The 18026-nt window shown below is 44.7% G+C and overlaps 1 protein-coding gene across 1 annotated transcript; it reads left to right on the forward strand.

Moving 5' to 3' along the window:
- Positions 1 to 55: 55 nt before the first annotated feature.
- Positions 56 to 16021, forward strand: Znf274 (zinc finger protein 274). Its single transcript, XM_027431197.2, is given in 8 exon segments — positions 56 to 208; positions 2097 to 2223; positions 3051 to 3146; positions 9736 to 10218; positions 12320 to 12408; positions 13554 to 13680; positions 14069 to 15567; positions 15570 to 16021. Coding segments are annotated over 8 exon segments (2493 nt in total). The 5' UTR covers positions 56 to 175; the 3' UTR covers positions 15609 to 16021.
- The last annotated feature ends 2005 nt before the right edge of the window (positions 16022 to 18026 follow it).

Here is an 18026-nt window from a genome sequence, read left to right on the forward strand (position 1 = left end):
GGAAGCGCGGGCCCGCGGCCGGCCCCGGGAGCCGACTCGTGGGCGCGCAGAGCGAGCGCGCGGGAGCCGGGAGGGCGGGGCGGGGCGAGCTTCCGGCCCCTCCTCGGCCCCGCCCTCCCGCTTCCGTCCTCACCTCGGCAGCGCGGGCCCCTCCCGGGACAGCACCGAGGGCAGCATGAGCTCCACGGCCGCCCCGGGCCGGCCCCGCGTGAGTAGAGGCTGCCGGGAGCTCCCGAGGCCGCGGGCGAGCGCAGTCTGCGCGGAGGGGAGGCCTCGATGTCCCCGGGGGACGGAGACGGGGACGGGGACCCGGGTGTCAAGTGGGGGCTCCCCAGGGGGGGTGCAGGCTCTTGGGGTGCATTGAGTTCCTGTGAGGGTGAGCACTGTGTGTGAGGGTGAGCACTGTGAGGGTGAGCACTGTGTGAGGGTGAGCACTGTGTGAGGGTGAGCACTGTGTGAGGGTGAGCACTGTGAGGGTGAGGGTGAGCACTGTGAGCGTGTGTGTGAGGGTGAGCACTGTGAGCGTGTGTGTGAGGGTGAGCACTGTGTGTGTGAGGGTGAGCATTGTGTGAGGGTGATCACTGTGAGCGTGTGTGTGAGGGTGAGCACTGTGTGCACGAGGGTGAGCACTGTGTGACGGTGAGCACTGTGTGCACGAGTGTGAGGGTGAGCACTGTGTGTGTGAGGGTGAGCATTGTGAGCGTGTGAGTGAGGGTGAGTACTGTGTGTGTGAGGGTGAGCACTGTGTGAGGGTGAGCACAGTGTGCACGAGTATGAGGGTGAGCACTGTGAGCGTGTGTGTGAGGGAGAGCACTGTGTGTGTGAGGGTGAGCACTGTGTGTGTGAGGGTGAGCACTGTGTGTGTGAGGGAGAGCACTGTGTGTGTGAGGGCGAGCACTGTGTGTGTGAGGGCGAGCACTGTGTGTGTGAGGGTGAGCACTGTGAGCACGTGTGTGAGGGTGAGCACTGTGAGCACTGTGTGAGGGTGAGCACTGTGAGCACGTGTGTGAGGGTGAGCACTGTGAGCACGTGTGTGAGGGTGAGCACGTGTGTGAGGGAGAGGACAGCTTTCCCAATGGCTCCTCTCCTTACAAAATGTGGGGCCTGAAAATTGAAACTCAGGCCTGGTACCATCTTTTTTGTTTTCTGTTTTTTGTTTTTTGTTTTTTCTGCAGATTTTTTTAAATTTATTTATTAGTTCCAGTTAGGGAACAAGCTTGTTTCACGTGTAAGTCCCTTCTCCCTCTCCCTCTCCCTCCCCTCACCCCCATCCTTCCTCCCCCACCCCCAGCCCACCCCCACCCCATCCACCCTCCACTCCCCAGGCAGGGTAGGGCCCTCAATGGGGGCTCTGCAAAGTCCACCAAATCTTCCTGTGCTGGCCCTGGGCCCTTCCCCATGTGTCCAGGGCCAGAGTGTAACGCTTCACGTGGGATGGGCTCTCAAAGTCCCTTCTTGCACCAGGGAAGAATGCTAATCCACCACCAGAGGCTCCCTGGAGTGCAGAGGCCTCCTTATTGACATCCATGTTCAGGGGTCTGGATCAGTCTTGTACAGGCCTCCCCGACAGCATCTGGGGTTGATGTGCTCCCCCTTGTTCAGGTTAACTGTTCCTGTGGGTTTCTCCAACCTGGTACAGACCCCTTCGTTCTTCATTCCTCATTGTTTTACATGATAATCCCAGTTCCTTCTCCCTCCCAGTAGCAAGCATCTTTACCCACTGAAAAGTCTCGCCTGTCCCTTGCAACTATTTTTTACATTTTTTTTTTTAAGCCACGGCTTCGGGGCAGAAACTGCCAAGTCTAAGAGGAGAGGAGGCTCCTCGTGTTTAATTTTCAGCAACTACTTTGAGGAGGTGACAATTCATTAACAGGAACAGTGGTGTAGATGGGAACCAGCAGTCCTGTCCCCTGGTTAATGAGAAATGAACGGGTTTTCACAGAGTAGAGGTCACGGGTGTCCTCTTGATTAGAGTAGGAGCAATATGAGATGAGACAGTCAGAATGTTGCTGGCTCATTGTGGTAGGCTTCCCATTTTTCTGTCCCTGTGGAAAAGGAAGATCCCTGGCTGAACAACAACATCCTGTGGGTTTTAGGAACCTATAGATTTTGAAGACGTGTCACTAACATTTACCAAGGAAGAGTGGGCACTGCTGAACCATGAACAGAAATGCCTCTACAAGGAAATCATGCTGACAAACTACAATAACGTGATTTCAGTAGGTAAGGCAGCCTCCACATTAATAGAAATGCTTGCGCCTTGGGTGGGTGATACACACATGGAATTCCATCACTCCAGAGGAGGAGGAGGAAGAATGGAATTTTGGAGCCCGTCTTCTTGACTCTGCCTCCTTCCTCCTCACCTTTTTTTTTTTTTTTTTTTTTAACTCATAATGTGTGGTGCCTCTGAGCCGTTTGTGCTTGGGCTTAGACTGGACAGACCATAGTGGAAATGTTATGGCAGTGGAGAGCTTGGGAGAAAAGAAAAGGCAGCTTTTCAGTATAACTTGGGAAGTTTGGTCCAGTGGATACATCAGGAACACTGAATACTGGCTAGATCCTATAACGGGTATTCACAACTGCAGTGACAGTTGCCTGTGGTTGTTTTTGGCACTCCCAGCATATGGGATGTCCATGTCCACCAGCTCAGGAGTATCATTAAAGATGGTGATTTCTTTTTGTTCTTAGGAAGTTTTCTGCCCTTTCTAGTTATTGCATAGCTGAAGCCCCAAGGTTCATGTCTATGTTTAGAGAGAAACAAGAAAAGTAGATAGTCCTGACAGTTCTTTATCAGCTGTCACATTTTTGCAAAGAAGAAAAACTTGTCCAGAGTGTCCCCCAATTGAACAATCTCCCTTTTTCACTTTATGGTTCCTCAGCTGTCAAGGGAACCAAAGAAATCCAAGAAAAGGAAGGGCTGTGTAGTTGTCACTACCCAAGGCCTGAAGTCATCTTGTCACAGCGTGGGGGAAGGAAGGGCTATAGTGCTGCAGCAGGACAGCATTTTCTCTGAGCAGACTCCCCAAGCCCTGTCTCTTTCCCTTGAGCAGAACATTACTTTTCCAAGCCAAATGTGATATCTCAGTTAGAAGAAATAGAAGACTTCTGGCCAGTGGAGAGAGAAAGTCCTCAAGAGACCTTTACAGGTGAGATCCAGGCAAGAGGGAGTTCACAAAAGGGATGGGCCTACTGATGACTCTGAGACTAATGTCTTCTAAGTGGTAGAGATTATGAGAACTCAGATAGCATGTTGTAATTACTGTATGTTACTTTCAATCTGCAGTCATTTTTCCATGGTCCTGGTGATAAGCCCAGGGCATTTCACACAATCAGCAGTACAAACAGACATGCTATCACTGAACTAACATCCCCAGCGTCAGTCCTTACATGGGGCAGGGATTATAATATTTGGGATTTATGTGCAGTGGTCATGGTGTCGTTTGTGTTGGGAATTTTCTTGTTTTCCTTTTCTGTTTTGTTTTGAGATAAGGTCTTTTGTAGCACAGGCTGGCCTCCAGCCTTCTACATACCTAAATTTCTGATCATCCCTCCAGCTTAAAAGTTCTGGGATTACAAATATGTGGTACTACTCTGGCTCCTGTTTTGATTTCATTTCTAGGTTTTGTTGTTGTTGTTAAACACATGGTCATATTGTGTGAACACTTGAGTGAATTCAAGCATTTTAACGTTCTTTTTTGTTATTAACTATTTTCACTTTGCATGTGGTGAACATATACTGATTCTTCTATTTTTTGGAAATACCATCTTTCCATAGAATAAATTGCTGTGTTATGGTACAGAAGCCTCGTCTATGCTCTCATGCTTTGATCTTTTGTGCTTTTCCTCTCTGGGTGCATACCCATAATGCTGTACATTTTATTGTATATTGGTATATTTTCATTCCCCTTGTAATTTAAAAAAAAAAAAAAAACTTAGAATATCTTTGATCTTTAGTCCTCTAGATAAGTACCAGCTTGTCTGAGTTAGTTGAGAATATCCTGCTAGAATGTACATTAAATTTGATTACACTCATATTGATGCTGTCTTACACAACTGTGAGATGAATCTGTCCTGCTACATTCTCTTAACATTGGTGTTTTACTTTTCTGCTGCTGTGAAGATGAGAGAAAACATTTAATTGAGGGCTTGCTCACAGTTTCAAAGGGTGAGTCCGTGACCATCATTGTAGGTAACATGGCAGGCTGGCAGGCAGATTGGTAAAGCAATACCTGAGAGCTTACATCTGATTCACAAGCAGGAGGCAGAGTGGTAGCTAACTCAGAAGGGCATGAGCTTTTGGAACACCCCCAAACACTCGCCTCCTCTAACAAGTCCACAACTTATGAGCTTTGTCAAACATTTCCACCAACTGGGACCAAGTATTCAAACCCATGAGTCCATGGTTATCAGTCTCCTCCAAACCACCACAACCACCAGGCCATCTCTTCAGCCCCATGTTAATGCTTTTCTTTGCTCTGGACAGTGACATAGTTGCATCATCACATACAAACATGATTCTGAAAGGAAAGAGTGGTTATCTGGCCTCACTTAATAGGAAAATTGCCAGGTTTTGGTGAGCATGATCTTAGATGCTGCTTTGTTTCACATCAACATTCATCTGAATGACTAAATTTCCATCTAGTGCTAGAAATGAATGAGAATCCATAATGCTTCCTCTTTCCCTTCTAGAATCCTCCCAGGTGGTCAGAGTGGTTTCTCCTTCCAATAGTTAGTGGTAACAGTAGATTTAAGAAATGCCTTGCTGTGAGGTTATATGTTTGTGTTAATGTTCATAAATGACAGGGTGGTATTCACTGTCTTTGCTATCTTCAACTTTTTTTTTTTTTTTTTTTTTTGGTTTTTCAAGACAAGGTTCCTCTGTGTAGCTTCGGAGCCTGTCCTGGCACTCACTCTGGAGACCAGGCTGGCCTGGAACTCACAGAGATCTGCCTGCCTCTGCCTCCCGAGTGCTGGGATTAAAGGCGTGTGCCACCAATGCCCCGCACTATCTTCAACTTTTCTATTTATGTGTTGGCTATAAAGCCCACTGTGTGCTACTGGATGCTTGTCTTTGTTTGTTTTATGCTGTGGTGGAAGTAGCATCGGAGTCAATGCATCTGGCACTATTCACCTGTCAGGTCTCCATCTGGTGCCATCTTTGGTGATGGTTATTAGCCACAACACAAAGGGAATGGAGTCTCTGACTTAGCACACCCCTTCCCTGGACCCTATTTTAGGGGTAGGAGTAGGTAACCAGACTGCAAAAATAGCAGATTAAGTTGACTGAAGACACCTGTCCATATTAGCTGTGAGGGGAGTTTGACTTTTATTGTTGGGTTTATTATAACATGGCTTATCATAGCTCACTCTGGTTGGTTTGTCCCGAAAGAGCTGTGGCGGGACAGAGATGGAGAAGAAAAGGGGCTTCTGTAGCATCTAGGGGTGAAACAATGCCTGCTGGGAGAGTAGCAGCAGGTTTAGGGAGAATTTAGGAGTGTGTTTGACTCAAAGGTAGACTCAGTGGATCCAGGTAAGTAATTAGATAAAATGGACAAACAGCTGCTGAGAATTCTTATGGGTGAAGGCCATTATTGGCCTGGCATGGTGGGAACTAACTTTAGTTAAATCACTTGGGAGGCAGAAGAAAGCTGATCTCTGTGAATTCCAGGCTACCAAGGTAATATAGTAAGACCCTGTCAAGAAATGAAGGAAAGAAAGAGAAAGAGACTAACTAGGAAATAAATAACTCATAGTCATAGGAGAGCCTGCAAAAATGCTTTTTTTGTTTTAATCTTTCTTTTTTGTGTATGTATATTTTACCCATACATATATTTGTCCACTGTAGGCATGCAGTTGCCACAGAGACCAGAAAACAACTGGAGTTACAGATAGTTTTGAGCCATTATATATCTGTGGGAATGGAATTCAAGTCCTGAAAACACATTCAGTGCTCTTAAGTGCTGAGCCATGTGTCTAGCCCCAAATTTGATATTGTCAACTTAAGAAATGAAGCAGGGGCCAGGTGTTAGTGTCTCACTCCTTTAATTCCAGCGCTCAGGAGGCAGAGGCAGGAGGATCTCTGTGAGTTCCAGACCAGCCTGGTCTACAACAGCTAGTTCCAGGACAGCCTCCAAAGCCACAGAGAAACCTTGTGTTGAAAAACCAAACAAACAAACAAAAAAAAAAAAGAAATGAAACCGGATGCAGATTGACATACGCCTTTAATCATAGCACTTGGAAGGCAGAGGCACGTAGATCTCTGTGAGTCTGAGGCCCTCTGGTCTACAGATCAAATTCCAGAACAGCCAGCACTGTTTCACAGACAAACCCTGTCCTAAAAGCAGAAAATGAAAGAAAAACAAAATGAAGCAGGAAATGAACCTGATGAATATGATTGTGGCCACACTTTCATACAGTAAACAGGTTTATAAATATTTGAATTTACATTAAAAGAGTGTTTTCTCTTTTGTTTGAGGAGGAGGCAAATACTGCTAGATTTAACTCTTTGTATGCCTAAAAGGATGTCCACATGCTAGAACATATATATGGGGAGAATGAAAGAAATAATTACATGAAACTTAAGAATAAATATGTAGAAAATGAAGGAATTTCAGATATGCAGAACTCTGAGGCGCCAAAGCCATATATGTTTGTTTCAGAGTCTAGAATCTAGAATGACCATGAATTTTGGCTAGCGCCTGGTACAGGGTTATATTTGCATGATTGATTGATTTTTGTTCAGAACATATTGTCTCTTTACTTTCATGTGTTTGTGCTCTGGGATCTTTGTATAGTGTGGCGGGGGGATGTTCAAAAACAATGTATAGTAACTGTCCTTAGCATGAGAAAGCCCAATTTCATCTCACCTTGACCTCCTTAACTATTAGAAGGCAAAAACTGCATACCAATCTATAAAGACATGGATGAAAGTCTTTATGAATCTTTCAGTCTCTGAGAACTCACTCCAAGGGAAGAAATCTCAGAAATATGATTGGAGCTGGAACAGCTTCTGACCTAAGTTAGTCTTCTCTTCAGAAAATTCAAACCAGACCCCCCCCACCAGAAAAAATTAACAATTTAGTTTTTGGAAATTTTCTCATACCAAATACTGGCGTTTGAGAACTCTGAAATCATGAGGATGTACATGGTATAGAAACTTTTCTGTGTGTAACTGTCTTATTTTTCTTCACAGTTGTGCCAGGGTTAGTCTTAAGAATGTAATAGGTATTGGGAAGCCACTGAGTATTATAGAAGTTAATGATGGGCATCCCTGTAAGAATGACAGTGTAGGAACCTTCAGTAGGAGTCCTCGTCCTGTTCTGTATCAGAGGACTCATATGGGCAAAGACCATGTGGATGTCTTCTGTGGGAAAATCATCAGATTCAACCCCTACATTATCTGAGAATGAAGAAACACTCACTAGAAAGGATTACAGTGGTTAAGAAAAGGGAAAGGTCAAAGGTCATAAATATGCAAATCCTGTATAAAATTTGAATAACACAAATTCATAACTGTAGGAAAGCAGTTTCTAACATCTCTTATTCTGTATTCTGCCCTAAATCTTAAGTGATATGAATGAGAGCAATAATCATTACTAGCATCCTGTCCATTGCAGTTTGTTAGCAGTATGGCTGCGTTGCTTGGAGCTTACTAAGGTACTAAAGAGTGAATAAGAATCTGAAGAAATCTCAAGAAACAAGGGTATATCTTCAAAGAGTATTTTAGTATTTGTCCAAGCTTTGAGGCAGTAAAGGCACAAAATATTACAAAGACCTCTGAGGTTCAGAGTCTTACCGATTTGTTCTATAGGCCAGAATCTAGAATGGCCATGTATTTGGCTAGAGACTAGTTCAGTAGTGTGCTTGCATGGTTTGTTGATTTTTGTTCAAGAACACATTTTCTCGAATCTTTCATGTATTTGTTCTCTGGGACCTTTGCATACCAGCTGTCTGTCTGTCTCGTATATGATGATTCCCTTAAGTGGGTATCAGTCTCTAGCACCCAAAATTAAAATCTAGGGTAACTGGAAAGTCTGGGATACATTTTTAAAACCACTGAACAAAGCATTGAGCCAAAGTTAGGGGCTAGGGGTGATGAGGTACCCCCTGAAACAAACAAACAAAAAAGATAGATTTTTTTGAAGCAGGAAACAAATAGCTATCCCTGGTCTTTTGTCCTAGAATCCCAGCTACTTGGGGAGCTGAGGCAGAATCACATGCAAGTTCAAGTCCAGTCTGGGCAATTTAGTGAGCACCTGTCCTCAAATAAAAAGCAAAAAGAAGGGATGGCAAAGTTTTTATCCAACATGCACAAGGCCTTGGGTTGAAAACCCAACACCACATAAACCAGGTATGAAGGTGGATTCCTAAAACTGCTGAGCTCAGGAGGTAACTAGAAAGTAGAACATCTTTTTTTGTTTCCTTATATTTGTTTAGTTTTTGTTTTTCAAGACAGAGTTCTCTATGTAGCTTTGGAGCCTCTCCTGGCACCCGCTTTTTAAACCAGGCTGAGCTTGAACTTACGGAGATGCACCTGCCTCTACCTCTCAAGTGTTGGGATTAAAGGCGTGTGCTACTACTGCCAAGCTACAACATCCAGTTTTTTTGTTTGTTTTAGTTTTTCAAGACAGGGTTTCTCTGTGTAGCTTTAGAGCCAATCCTGGCACTCGCTCTGGAGACCAGGCTGGCCTCCAACTCACAGATCCACCTGCCTCTGCCTCCCGAGTGCTGGGATTAAAGGCTTGTGCCACCAACGCCCAGCAACAATCAAATTTCTTAGAGTTGTCTGTTACCTGAAGTTCACGGCAGCCTGGGTGGCTGCCCTGTCTCAAAAAAAAAAAAAAATAGAGTGAGTCCTTGATACAGGTCAGTGGCTAAGTACTCATTTAGTGTAGGCTAGCCCCAAGACAAAGAAGGAAAAATCAGAAAGGAGAAGAAAAGAGTAGCGCATGAACTTTATTTCTTTGTAGACAAAATAGAAACAACTGATGAACAAAGTAAATCACAAGTTAAACCTCTGTACATGAGATGGAGGGGTTCTATACAGAAACGCTGCACTGCATGTAACTTAATTATACTTCTTTGTATAAATAGGAATGAGCCAGCTCCGACCTGATGAATAAAACAATGTTTGTGTTCCTTAAAACATGTATGTGGAAACAGGGTTCAAGTGTTCCAGACTGGCCTGACCTTGCTGTGTAACCAAGCTTGACCTTGAACTTCTGATCCTCCTGCCTCTACCTCCTCCAACTTGGGTTAAAGTTATGTGTTGCATTGCCTGGTTTTAATGCATTGCTGAGGACCTGAGCCCAGGGCTTCCCAAATGCTGGGTAAATTCCATTTTTAGATGATTTATTTATTATGTATACAGTGCTCTGTCTTCATGTATCCCTTCAGGCCAGAAGAGAGCACCAGATGTCATTATGGATGGTTGTGAACCACAATTTGGTTCCTGGGAATTGAACTCAGGACATCGTGAAGAACAGCCAGTGGTCTTAGCCACTGATCTGTCTCTCCAGCCCCTGCTAGGTAATTTCCTATCAGCTAACCTACATGCCCAGCTCTGTTTTTATTTTTTTAGTAAATCTGTCTGTCACTCAGATTGGCCTGGAACTGAATATGTAGACTTGGCTAGACCCTTGCTTGCAGGTTTCCCTTCTTACCCCTGGCTCTGAAGTATAGCAATTATAGGCGTGTGCCACCCTGTCGAGCTTTTGCTCTGGTTTTCACTTACAGGATCTTCTGAGCCTTCTCTAGATGATGGAATAAAGTCCTTTCCTGATGAGAATCCCTTGATGAAGATCAAGGTTGTTGAGGTCCTTACACTGAACAAGGAAGTGGCTGGTCCCCGGAATGCTCTTATTCAATCCCTCTATAGTGAAAGTGGAGAAGACCTGAGCCCTGGTGACCTCAAGCCAGTTCAACAACCAGGCACGCATTTGACTGACAGTGAAGTCGCTCACCAGAAGTTCCGCCATTTCCAGTATAAAGAGTCAGATGATCCCCAGCAAGCTGTATCTCAGCTTCGGGAGCTGTGTCACCGGTGGCTGCAGCCCAATATACATTCAAAGAACTGGATGCTGGAGTTGCTGGTGCTTGAGCAGTTCCTGAGTGCGCTGCCTGAGAAGTTGCGGGTGTGGGTAGAATCACACCACCCAGAGGACTGCCAGGCAGCCGTGGCCCTGGTGGAGAATGTAACCTCGGTGTCTAAGGAAGGTGGTGAGTGCCATGGAAGGGTGGGGTGCGAAACATCTCTGGGAAGACTTTATGGAGGATTGTGGAGTGCTGGAGGGTTGGTCCCACTCCAGACCACAGACATCTGTGTCTGCCACACACTAGCAGGTCAGAGCTAATGCAAACCTGAAGTGGTTGGGGCTCCAGGCCTGTTCTCTCAAATGAAAACCTTCCATGGGCTTCAGTGGAAGCTCACAGATGCAGTGCTCTATTTTGTTTCCCATTCTCTTGGGATCCCTGACACATAATCAGCCTTCCAGTCCTTTGTAGGGGCTATGAGTGAAGTTGTAACTCTGGCACGACTCAAGTTCATTGAGCCTGTGGTGCTGCAGAAAAGATGTCACATGACTAGTGAATACACATGTGGCAGTGTTAAGGTGGTGGAAAGGTCAGGGTACTGGTAGAGTGTATGGATGCTGTTTCTGTCACTGATACCTGTGATACTGTGGTAAAGAAAGGATGCAGGATGGATGTGCCCATAGGCCATGAGCCAAGAATGCTTATAGAAGTTGAGAAGGCAAAGAATGGGTTCTTCCCTGTCTGAAAGAACACGGCCCTGTTAAAGTCTTGATTTTGGCCAAGTGGGGCTAGGACCAGAACTCTGGTCTCTGGAACCTTATTATATTTTGTCAGACCTGATGGCATAGGCTTATAATCCAAGATACTCAAGAGCTCAAATTAAGTCACCAGTTCAAGGCCTGCCTGGGCTACAAGTGAGTTCAAGGCCAGTGTGAATAATGTATCACAATTCTGCCTCACAATAGAAAACAACTGGAGCTGTCATTAGAAGTGGAATTCTTACCTAGGCTGCAAAGCATTCTGGGTTTAATCCCCAGAATTTGGGGGTCTGGTACAGATAATGACACTTGACTGCAGTTTCACTCCCCAGAAGCTACATTTAAAACCTGGTCATGGTCATGCATACCTATAAAACACTATTAGAGTAGGAGGAGACAGGAAGTTCACTAGGGTTTCCTGGCTACAAGTTCAATGAGAGAACATGACTCAACAGAATACAGCAAGAGGGATGGAGCAGGACATCAGAGATCCTCCTTTGACCTCTGCATGCACCCAAACACACATATACCCAAATGACAAACACCACAATTACAAACACCAAAAAAGCAGTAGTGCTTAGGAGATGAAATTGAATTTAGCTTATGTTTACCATGTCACAGCGTGAGGACCCTGACCTTTCACAGAGGACCCTGAGAAAACTATTTGTGGTCAGTGAACTAGTTGGGATTCTTTTATGTCACTCACAAAACCTAACACGTGGCTCCAAGAAAGGAAAGTTTACTGGAGGAATTCCAGGATTTTCTAAATCTAGGAAGGGAACATGCATGCTTAGGAAGGTCATTGACCTCCTGAGCTTATCCCTTTTGCATATCCCAGTTGTCTGTCTTCAGACAATTACATTACAACTTCCTAACACAGGATTTCTCTTTCTTAAATGTTCCAGCAAAGGCTTCAATTGCTCTGAAAGCCTGTGGTCTCCTGTATCTCCCAGAGTCCATTTACAGTAGGTGATAGCATTGTAGACCAATCTGAGTCACCTCATCTGCCACATGCTAGTTGGAGTAGAATCAGCATCATGAGAGACCGTGGAGCCTGTGGAGGCACTTGAGAAAGGCCAGACCTTAAGGAGTTTTGACTGAGCTGTTAGCACTGTGAGGAAGATGGCAGCACAAAATGGGTGTACACCCTGTGACCAAAGAAAGCCTTCTGCAAGGCAGCAGAAGGGAAGGGGAACCACTCACCCATGTTAAGGGCTTGCAGACTAGAAACCAACTTTCCCTCTAAGAAGAAAGTATGAGGAGGCCATTACCTCAGAAGCTAGAGCCTGAAAGTGATGCTGGACGGGGAAGGGGACAAAAGGTTTCAATCCTGGAAACCCCAGTCCGTCAGTGGTCCATGCAGGGTGACAGTCTGGGCCCTTCCAGGTAAAGGAATTGGTTCCCCCTTGTGAAGAGGTCAGCATAGACTGTCAAGGGACTTGGATATGCACTGCTCAGGGATTGCAGAGCCTGGCAGTTCTGCCTGCCTGAGGGCTACCATTGATCCCTTCCTGTGTCATCTTCTCCAGCTGTGCCTGCTTGCCATAAGGAGTCCACTGATCGACTGAAAGAGAAAAACAAGGACATGGCCACCTTACCAATTACTGTACCACCTGAGGTAAGCAAAACCCTTGCCTATTGTTCCTTTGGTCATAAGGGGCCCAACCTAAATATGCCCCCTTCTACCCTGAGACTTGCTGAGCCTTCACACACGATAGGCAGTTTTAACCTTCTGAGTTCTTTGGACCTAGTGGAGTTCTGCAACAAAGTGTGAAGAACAACCCTGCCTCCTGACATTGCAACCTGGCCATAGAGAAAGGAAAAGGCAGGAGTAAGTGGCCCAAAGCTGGTGAACATGAGAAGCAGAGCAACTACAGGCAGCCTATATGAACCACATTGTACCCGGTTAGAATGAGAGAGCCCTTGTCCTTCAGAAACACTCAGCTGGGGAATTAGGAATGGGGCAGCACAGCTCAGATCTGTCTCGAACAAATCTAATCTTGCATACAGCATAATTAGCCTGTCGGCTATATGATGTGGTGTGTATATGGCATTAGTTAGTGCCCTTTTCCCTCTAAACAGTTTATATTTGCACGGGCATGTGATTGAAATTGATGACTCATGTAATGAACAGTCTAGAGCAGGCTTCAATTAAGGCCACTGAGTGGCAATGGGAAGATACAGATTGATGAATCCCAGACTTCCTTCTCAGAAATCTGTTCCTTCTGAGGTAGGCTCTTCCCCATCTGGGCAAAATACCTCCCCAATCCAGGTAGGTTGATGAAGTGGAACAGTCTTTTTTTAAGAATCTTTAGGGCCGCAAAAAAAAAAAAAAAAAAAAAAAAAAAAAAAAAAAAAAAAAAAAAAAAAAAACTGCAATAACAGGTGAATGCTCCACATAGGTCAGACCTGTCTCACAGGCAGACATCTTCATTGTGGGTTTTACCCTAGAGGACAAGGCTGTCCTAGAGGAAGAAGGTCCTCTGGTAAGATGCTGCCCTTAAGGTGCAGCCTTGATACAGATGCTAGTATGATTGATGTGCCTTGCTTATTACACTTGTAGGTCTTTGTCAATCAGGGGCTCTGTCTACCAGCTTGGGGCCCAGACTTTTGTTTAGAGAAGTACACTGTCGATCTCTTTGGGCTTGAGAAGTCATTGTCTCTGAGCAAACCACCAAAGCAAAGGAGTCCCTATGTGGTATGATGTCCAGTGTCCTTTCTTCTGCCCCCATTGATAAACACCAGACATTTACGACATTACAGGAGCCAGTGACCTTCCATGATGTGGCTGTGGACTTCAGTCAGGATGAGTGGCAGCTACTAGGACCAATGCAGAGAAATGAGTATTGTGATGTGATGCTGGAGACCTTGGGCAACTTGGTCTCTGTGGGTAAGATCATGTCTACATTGAGAAGCCAAGGGTCCCCTCAGGTCTCCTACTTTGGCTCTACCCATTGTGAGGATAGAGAGGGTCTCTTATTCTGTCAGGGATCTTTATCTAGAACTGTGACCCTGTTTGGGTAGGGAACCTTGAGTGCACAGAAGCAGCCTCAGGTTTGGTTTGCCAGTGGGAAAAGGTAACCACCCTTTGCTCTTACCCCAATATCTTGGCCACCAAATCGATTGTTCCTGGTTTTGGTGCTAAATAGTGTGTCAGTCATTCCATAGACTGAATTACTGTTTGAAAAGAGGATGTAGTCTCATTTTTTAATACCTTTTGTTATAGTGTCATTCTGGCATTTTTAGTGACAGTACACTGATCATTTGGTTTCTTTCAGGGTGGCAGCCTACATCGGGAAAACAAGAGTTAACTCCAGAATCTCCTACTTCTGTGGCAGAACCAATTCACATCCCGAAACCAAAAGATTTCTCAAGGAATGATACTCAGTCCACTGTCTCTGAATGTATCTCAGAAGATGAGGTCCAAGGAATCCATTCCATAAAATCAAATCAGGTAGAGACTATACAGGAAACAGGCCTCCCTGTGGACCTCTCTGAAAGCTCCACTTCTCAGGAGCAAAGTAACCTGCACACAAGCCAGTGCTCAGTTGATGCAGTTCTTCCTGGAAAGCACTTGGATGTGAAAATTAACCAGAAGGGCTTTAGGAAGAGGAAAGCCAAGGAAAAAAACATTTCCATTCCAGGAGACTCACCCATAAGAAATAAGCAGAAGAACTATGAGGGGCAGCAAGTCAGAGATGACAGCAATTCCAGGGTACATGGTTCTATACAAAACCACGAACAGGGTTCTGAGAAGAGTGAAGCTAGGGACAGCAAAGATGCCATTATACTTCTAGAACCTGCAAAAATTAACCAAAAAGCCACTGGCTCTGAAAGGGGTAAAGTCAGGGACAATAGTAATGCCAGGACACTGGATGCAAATGTAAAGATTCACAAGAAAGTTCCTAGACAGGATAAAAGTGGGGAAAGCAGCAATGCCCTGGCACAAGGTTCATCTATACCGAATCACCTGATGGGGGCTGAGGTAGGAAGATCCAGGGACAGGAACTGTTCCTTGACACAGGCTTCACCTGTAAGAATTCTCCAGAAAGGCTGTGTGGGTGGTAAAGTCCAGGGAAGGAGGAATTCCTTGAAACATGGAAGAGCTAACCAGAAGGGTTCTAACAGTGGGAGAGTTGGGGAAATTAGTACTTCTTCAAAACACGCTCCCTATATAAAAATTCGCCCGAAGCCCTGGGAAAGAGGGAAAGACAGGGAAATCAACACTCCAATTAAATACAGTCCCCATGTGAAAGGTTACCAGAGGGATCCCCAGGGGGCCACTGCAAGGAAAACCAACAATTGCGACAGAGACGCCAGCCAGCAAGCTCGGCAGATAGTTTTTATAAAAATTCACAAGGGGAGCCAAGTTTGCCGCTGCAGTGAATGTGGTAAACTGTTCCAGAATGCTAGGTATTTCTCTGTCCATAAAAAGATCCACACGGGAGAGAAGCCTTACATGTGTCTGACCTGTGGTAAAGCTTTTGTTCAGAGCTCCTCCCTCACCCAGCACTATAGAATTCACAGTGGAGAGAGACCATTTGAGTGTTCAGAGTGTGGGAGGGCCTTCAGTGACCGCTCAGCCGTCTCTCAGCACCTGAGAACTCATACTGGGGCTAGACCCTACCATTGTCAGCGCTGTGGGAAAGCCTTCCGCCAGAGCTCACACCTCACCAGGCATCAGAGAACTCACACTGGGGAGCGCCCGTATGTGTGCACCCAGTGTGGGAAGGCTTTCATCCAGAGTTCACACCTTGTTGGGCATCAGAAAACACATACAGGATAAACTTCAAGAAGCAGACCAAATCACAGTCCTAGTGCCTTTCAAACCACTGCCTTTTCAGCTTTGGGGTGTACCCTGCAGACTAAGTAAGGACATCCCACACCTGAAGGACAGCTCAGGACGCTGTCCAGCAAGCATAAGTGAAACTGTCAGGGAGTTCTTTTTGTTGTTGTTGTTTGTTTTTTGGAGGGGTTCACTGTCAGGGAGTTCTTAAATGCTTCATTTAGTCATTAAAATACGAAAGCTGAAAGTTCTCAGTAAGTTTAAAAAGACAATTACCAAAAACTGTCCTGATAATTATACACAGGGTCGTGTGAGTGACAAAATCCAAAGGGATGTGTAGAAAAACTAATAAACTAATTGCTTTGAAATGTGTGTTTCCTGCTGTAATGGCTATTCTTGGTTGTCAACTTCCCTACATCTGAAATTAACTAAAATACAAGCAACTTCTGTGAAGAGTATTTTCTTAAATCTTTTTAGGTTGGGAGATCCATTTACTTTTATTCTGAGACACACCTACTTGAAGCTTATATAAAGGACAGGGGAGGAGGAAACTTGCTCTGTTCTTAGCTGGTCCATTTTTCACCAGCACTGGACATTCTGGAATGTACTGAAGACTGGCTGGACATTCAGCCTTGTGAACTGAACAACTAATGCGTTCTTGTACCTTCCATTAGTAGACATCCAGTGTTAGACTAGCTGGACCACAGCCTGTAAGTCATTCTAATAAATCTGTGTGTATGAGGACAAACGCTCATATCTGGTACTCTAGAGAACCCTAATACACCTGCTGAAACAATACATCTGGTAACGGGGGCCCAACACCAAGTCTCCTGACCTGAGTTTAATCAGCCAATAAGAGAAACATACACAGATTGACACGGGTGGGTTTTTCCTTTGATACGCATATACTGCCATTCCTTATATCTTCTCCTTAGTTTTGGTTTGAAATCTATATTTTTACATATTAAAATGGGTATGCCAGCTTGCTTCTTAGGTCCATTTTCTTGGTATGTCTTTCTAAACTGTTACCTTGATACGACGTCTATGGTTGATGTTGAGGTGGTTACTCTTGGATGCACCACAAGGATGGATCCTGTTATTCTGTGTCTTTTTATTGGGAGATTGAGACCTTTGATGCTGAGAGCTATCAATGGCCAATGATTATTGATTCATTTTTGGCTTTTATTATTTTCTTCTGTTTTTTTTTTTTTTCTACAGAGGGTTTCTTTGTATTGCTTTGGAGGTGGCCCTGGAACTCACTCTGTATACCAGGCTGGTCTGGAACTCAGAGAGATCCACCTGCCTCTACCTCCTACCCCTGTGTTTTCATGGGTGTAGTCAGTCTCCTTACGTTGGAGTGTCCCTTCTTTCACCTCTGCAGAGCTGATTCTGTAGACCAATTTTGTTTAAATACTGCTTTACTTTGGAATATGTTTTCTCCATCTATGGTGACTGAAGTGTTGCTGCATACAGTACTCTTGTTTGCCATCTGTGGTCTCTTAGAGTCGGCTAAACATTTGTCAAGGCCCTTCTGGCTTCTGACAAATTAGGTGTAATTCTAATAGATCTGCCTTTATCTGTTACTTGATATTTTCCCTTGCAGCCTTTAATATTCTTGTTGTTTTGTATGTTTTATCCTTTGATTTTTATGTGGTGTGGAACTTTCTTTTATTTGGTGTGTACTTTTTGCACTGTTTATACACATCACCTTCTTTAGGCTGAAACATTTTTCTTTGATAATTTTGTTGAAAACATTTTTCTGGGCCTTTGATGTGGGTTTCTTCTCCTTTATTCCTATTATTCTTAGGTTTTGACTTTTCATACTGTTCCAGATCTGGATGTTTTCTGCCAGGAGCATGTTAGATTTAATATTTTGTTTAACTGATGTATATATTTCTTCTATCATATTTCCAATGCCTAAGATTCTCGGTCCCCTATTCCTGCCTCCCTCCCTCCTTCCCTTCCTTTCTCCCTCCCACCCCTCTCTGTTTTTTAAGACAGGGTTTCTCTGTGTAGCTTTGGAACCTGTCCTAAAACTCACTCTGTAGACCAAGCTGGCCTCAAACTCACAGAGATCCACCTGCCTCTGCCTCTGCCTCCCGAGTTCTGAGATTAAAGGCGAGCGCAAGCACCACCCAGTGCCCTCATCCCTTATATTCTGTTAGTAAGACTTTATCACTGTTCTTCATGGTTGAATTCTTTTTCTTTTCCAGAATTCCCTCAGTTTGTGTTTTTTCTTTTTTTTCTTTTCCCACTATATTTTCCTCAAGGTATTCCCCCCTCAAATAAGTCGAGAACCATGGTTTTGAGAAGGGAGACCTCAAAAACAGGGTGACTGAGCACAAGAGGGTTGGAGAGGGGAGGGAAATGATTTGCTCCCAGTGACTGTAGAGAATAAAAAAGAAAATGAAAAAGAGGTGGAACCCGTCAGGCTTTTATGCTAATCATCC

Source organism: Cricetulus griseus, chromosome 9 (assembly GCF_003668045.3).
Source record: "Cricetulus griseus strain 17A/GY chromosome 9, alternate assembly CriGri-PICRH-1.0, whole genome shotgun sequence".
Lineage (NCBI taxonomy): Eukaryota > Metazoa > Chordata > Mammalia > Rodentia > Cricetidae > Cricetulus > Cricetulus griseus.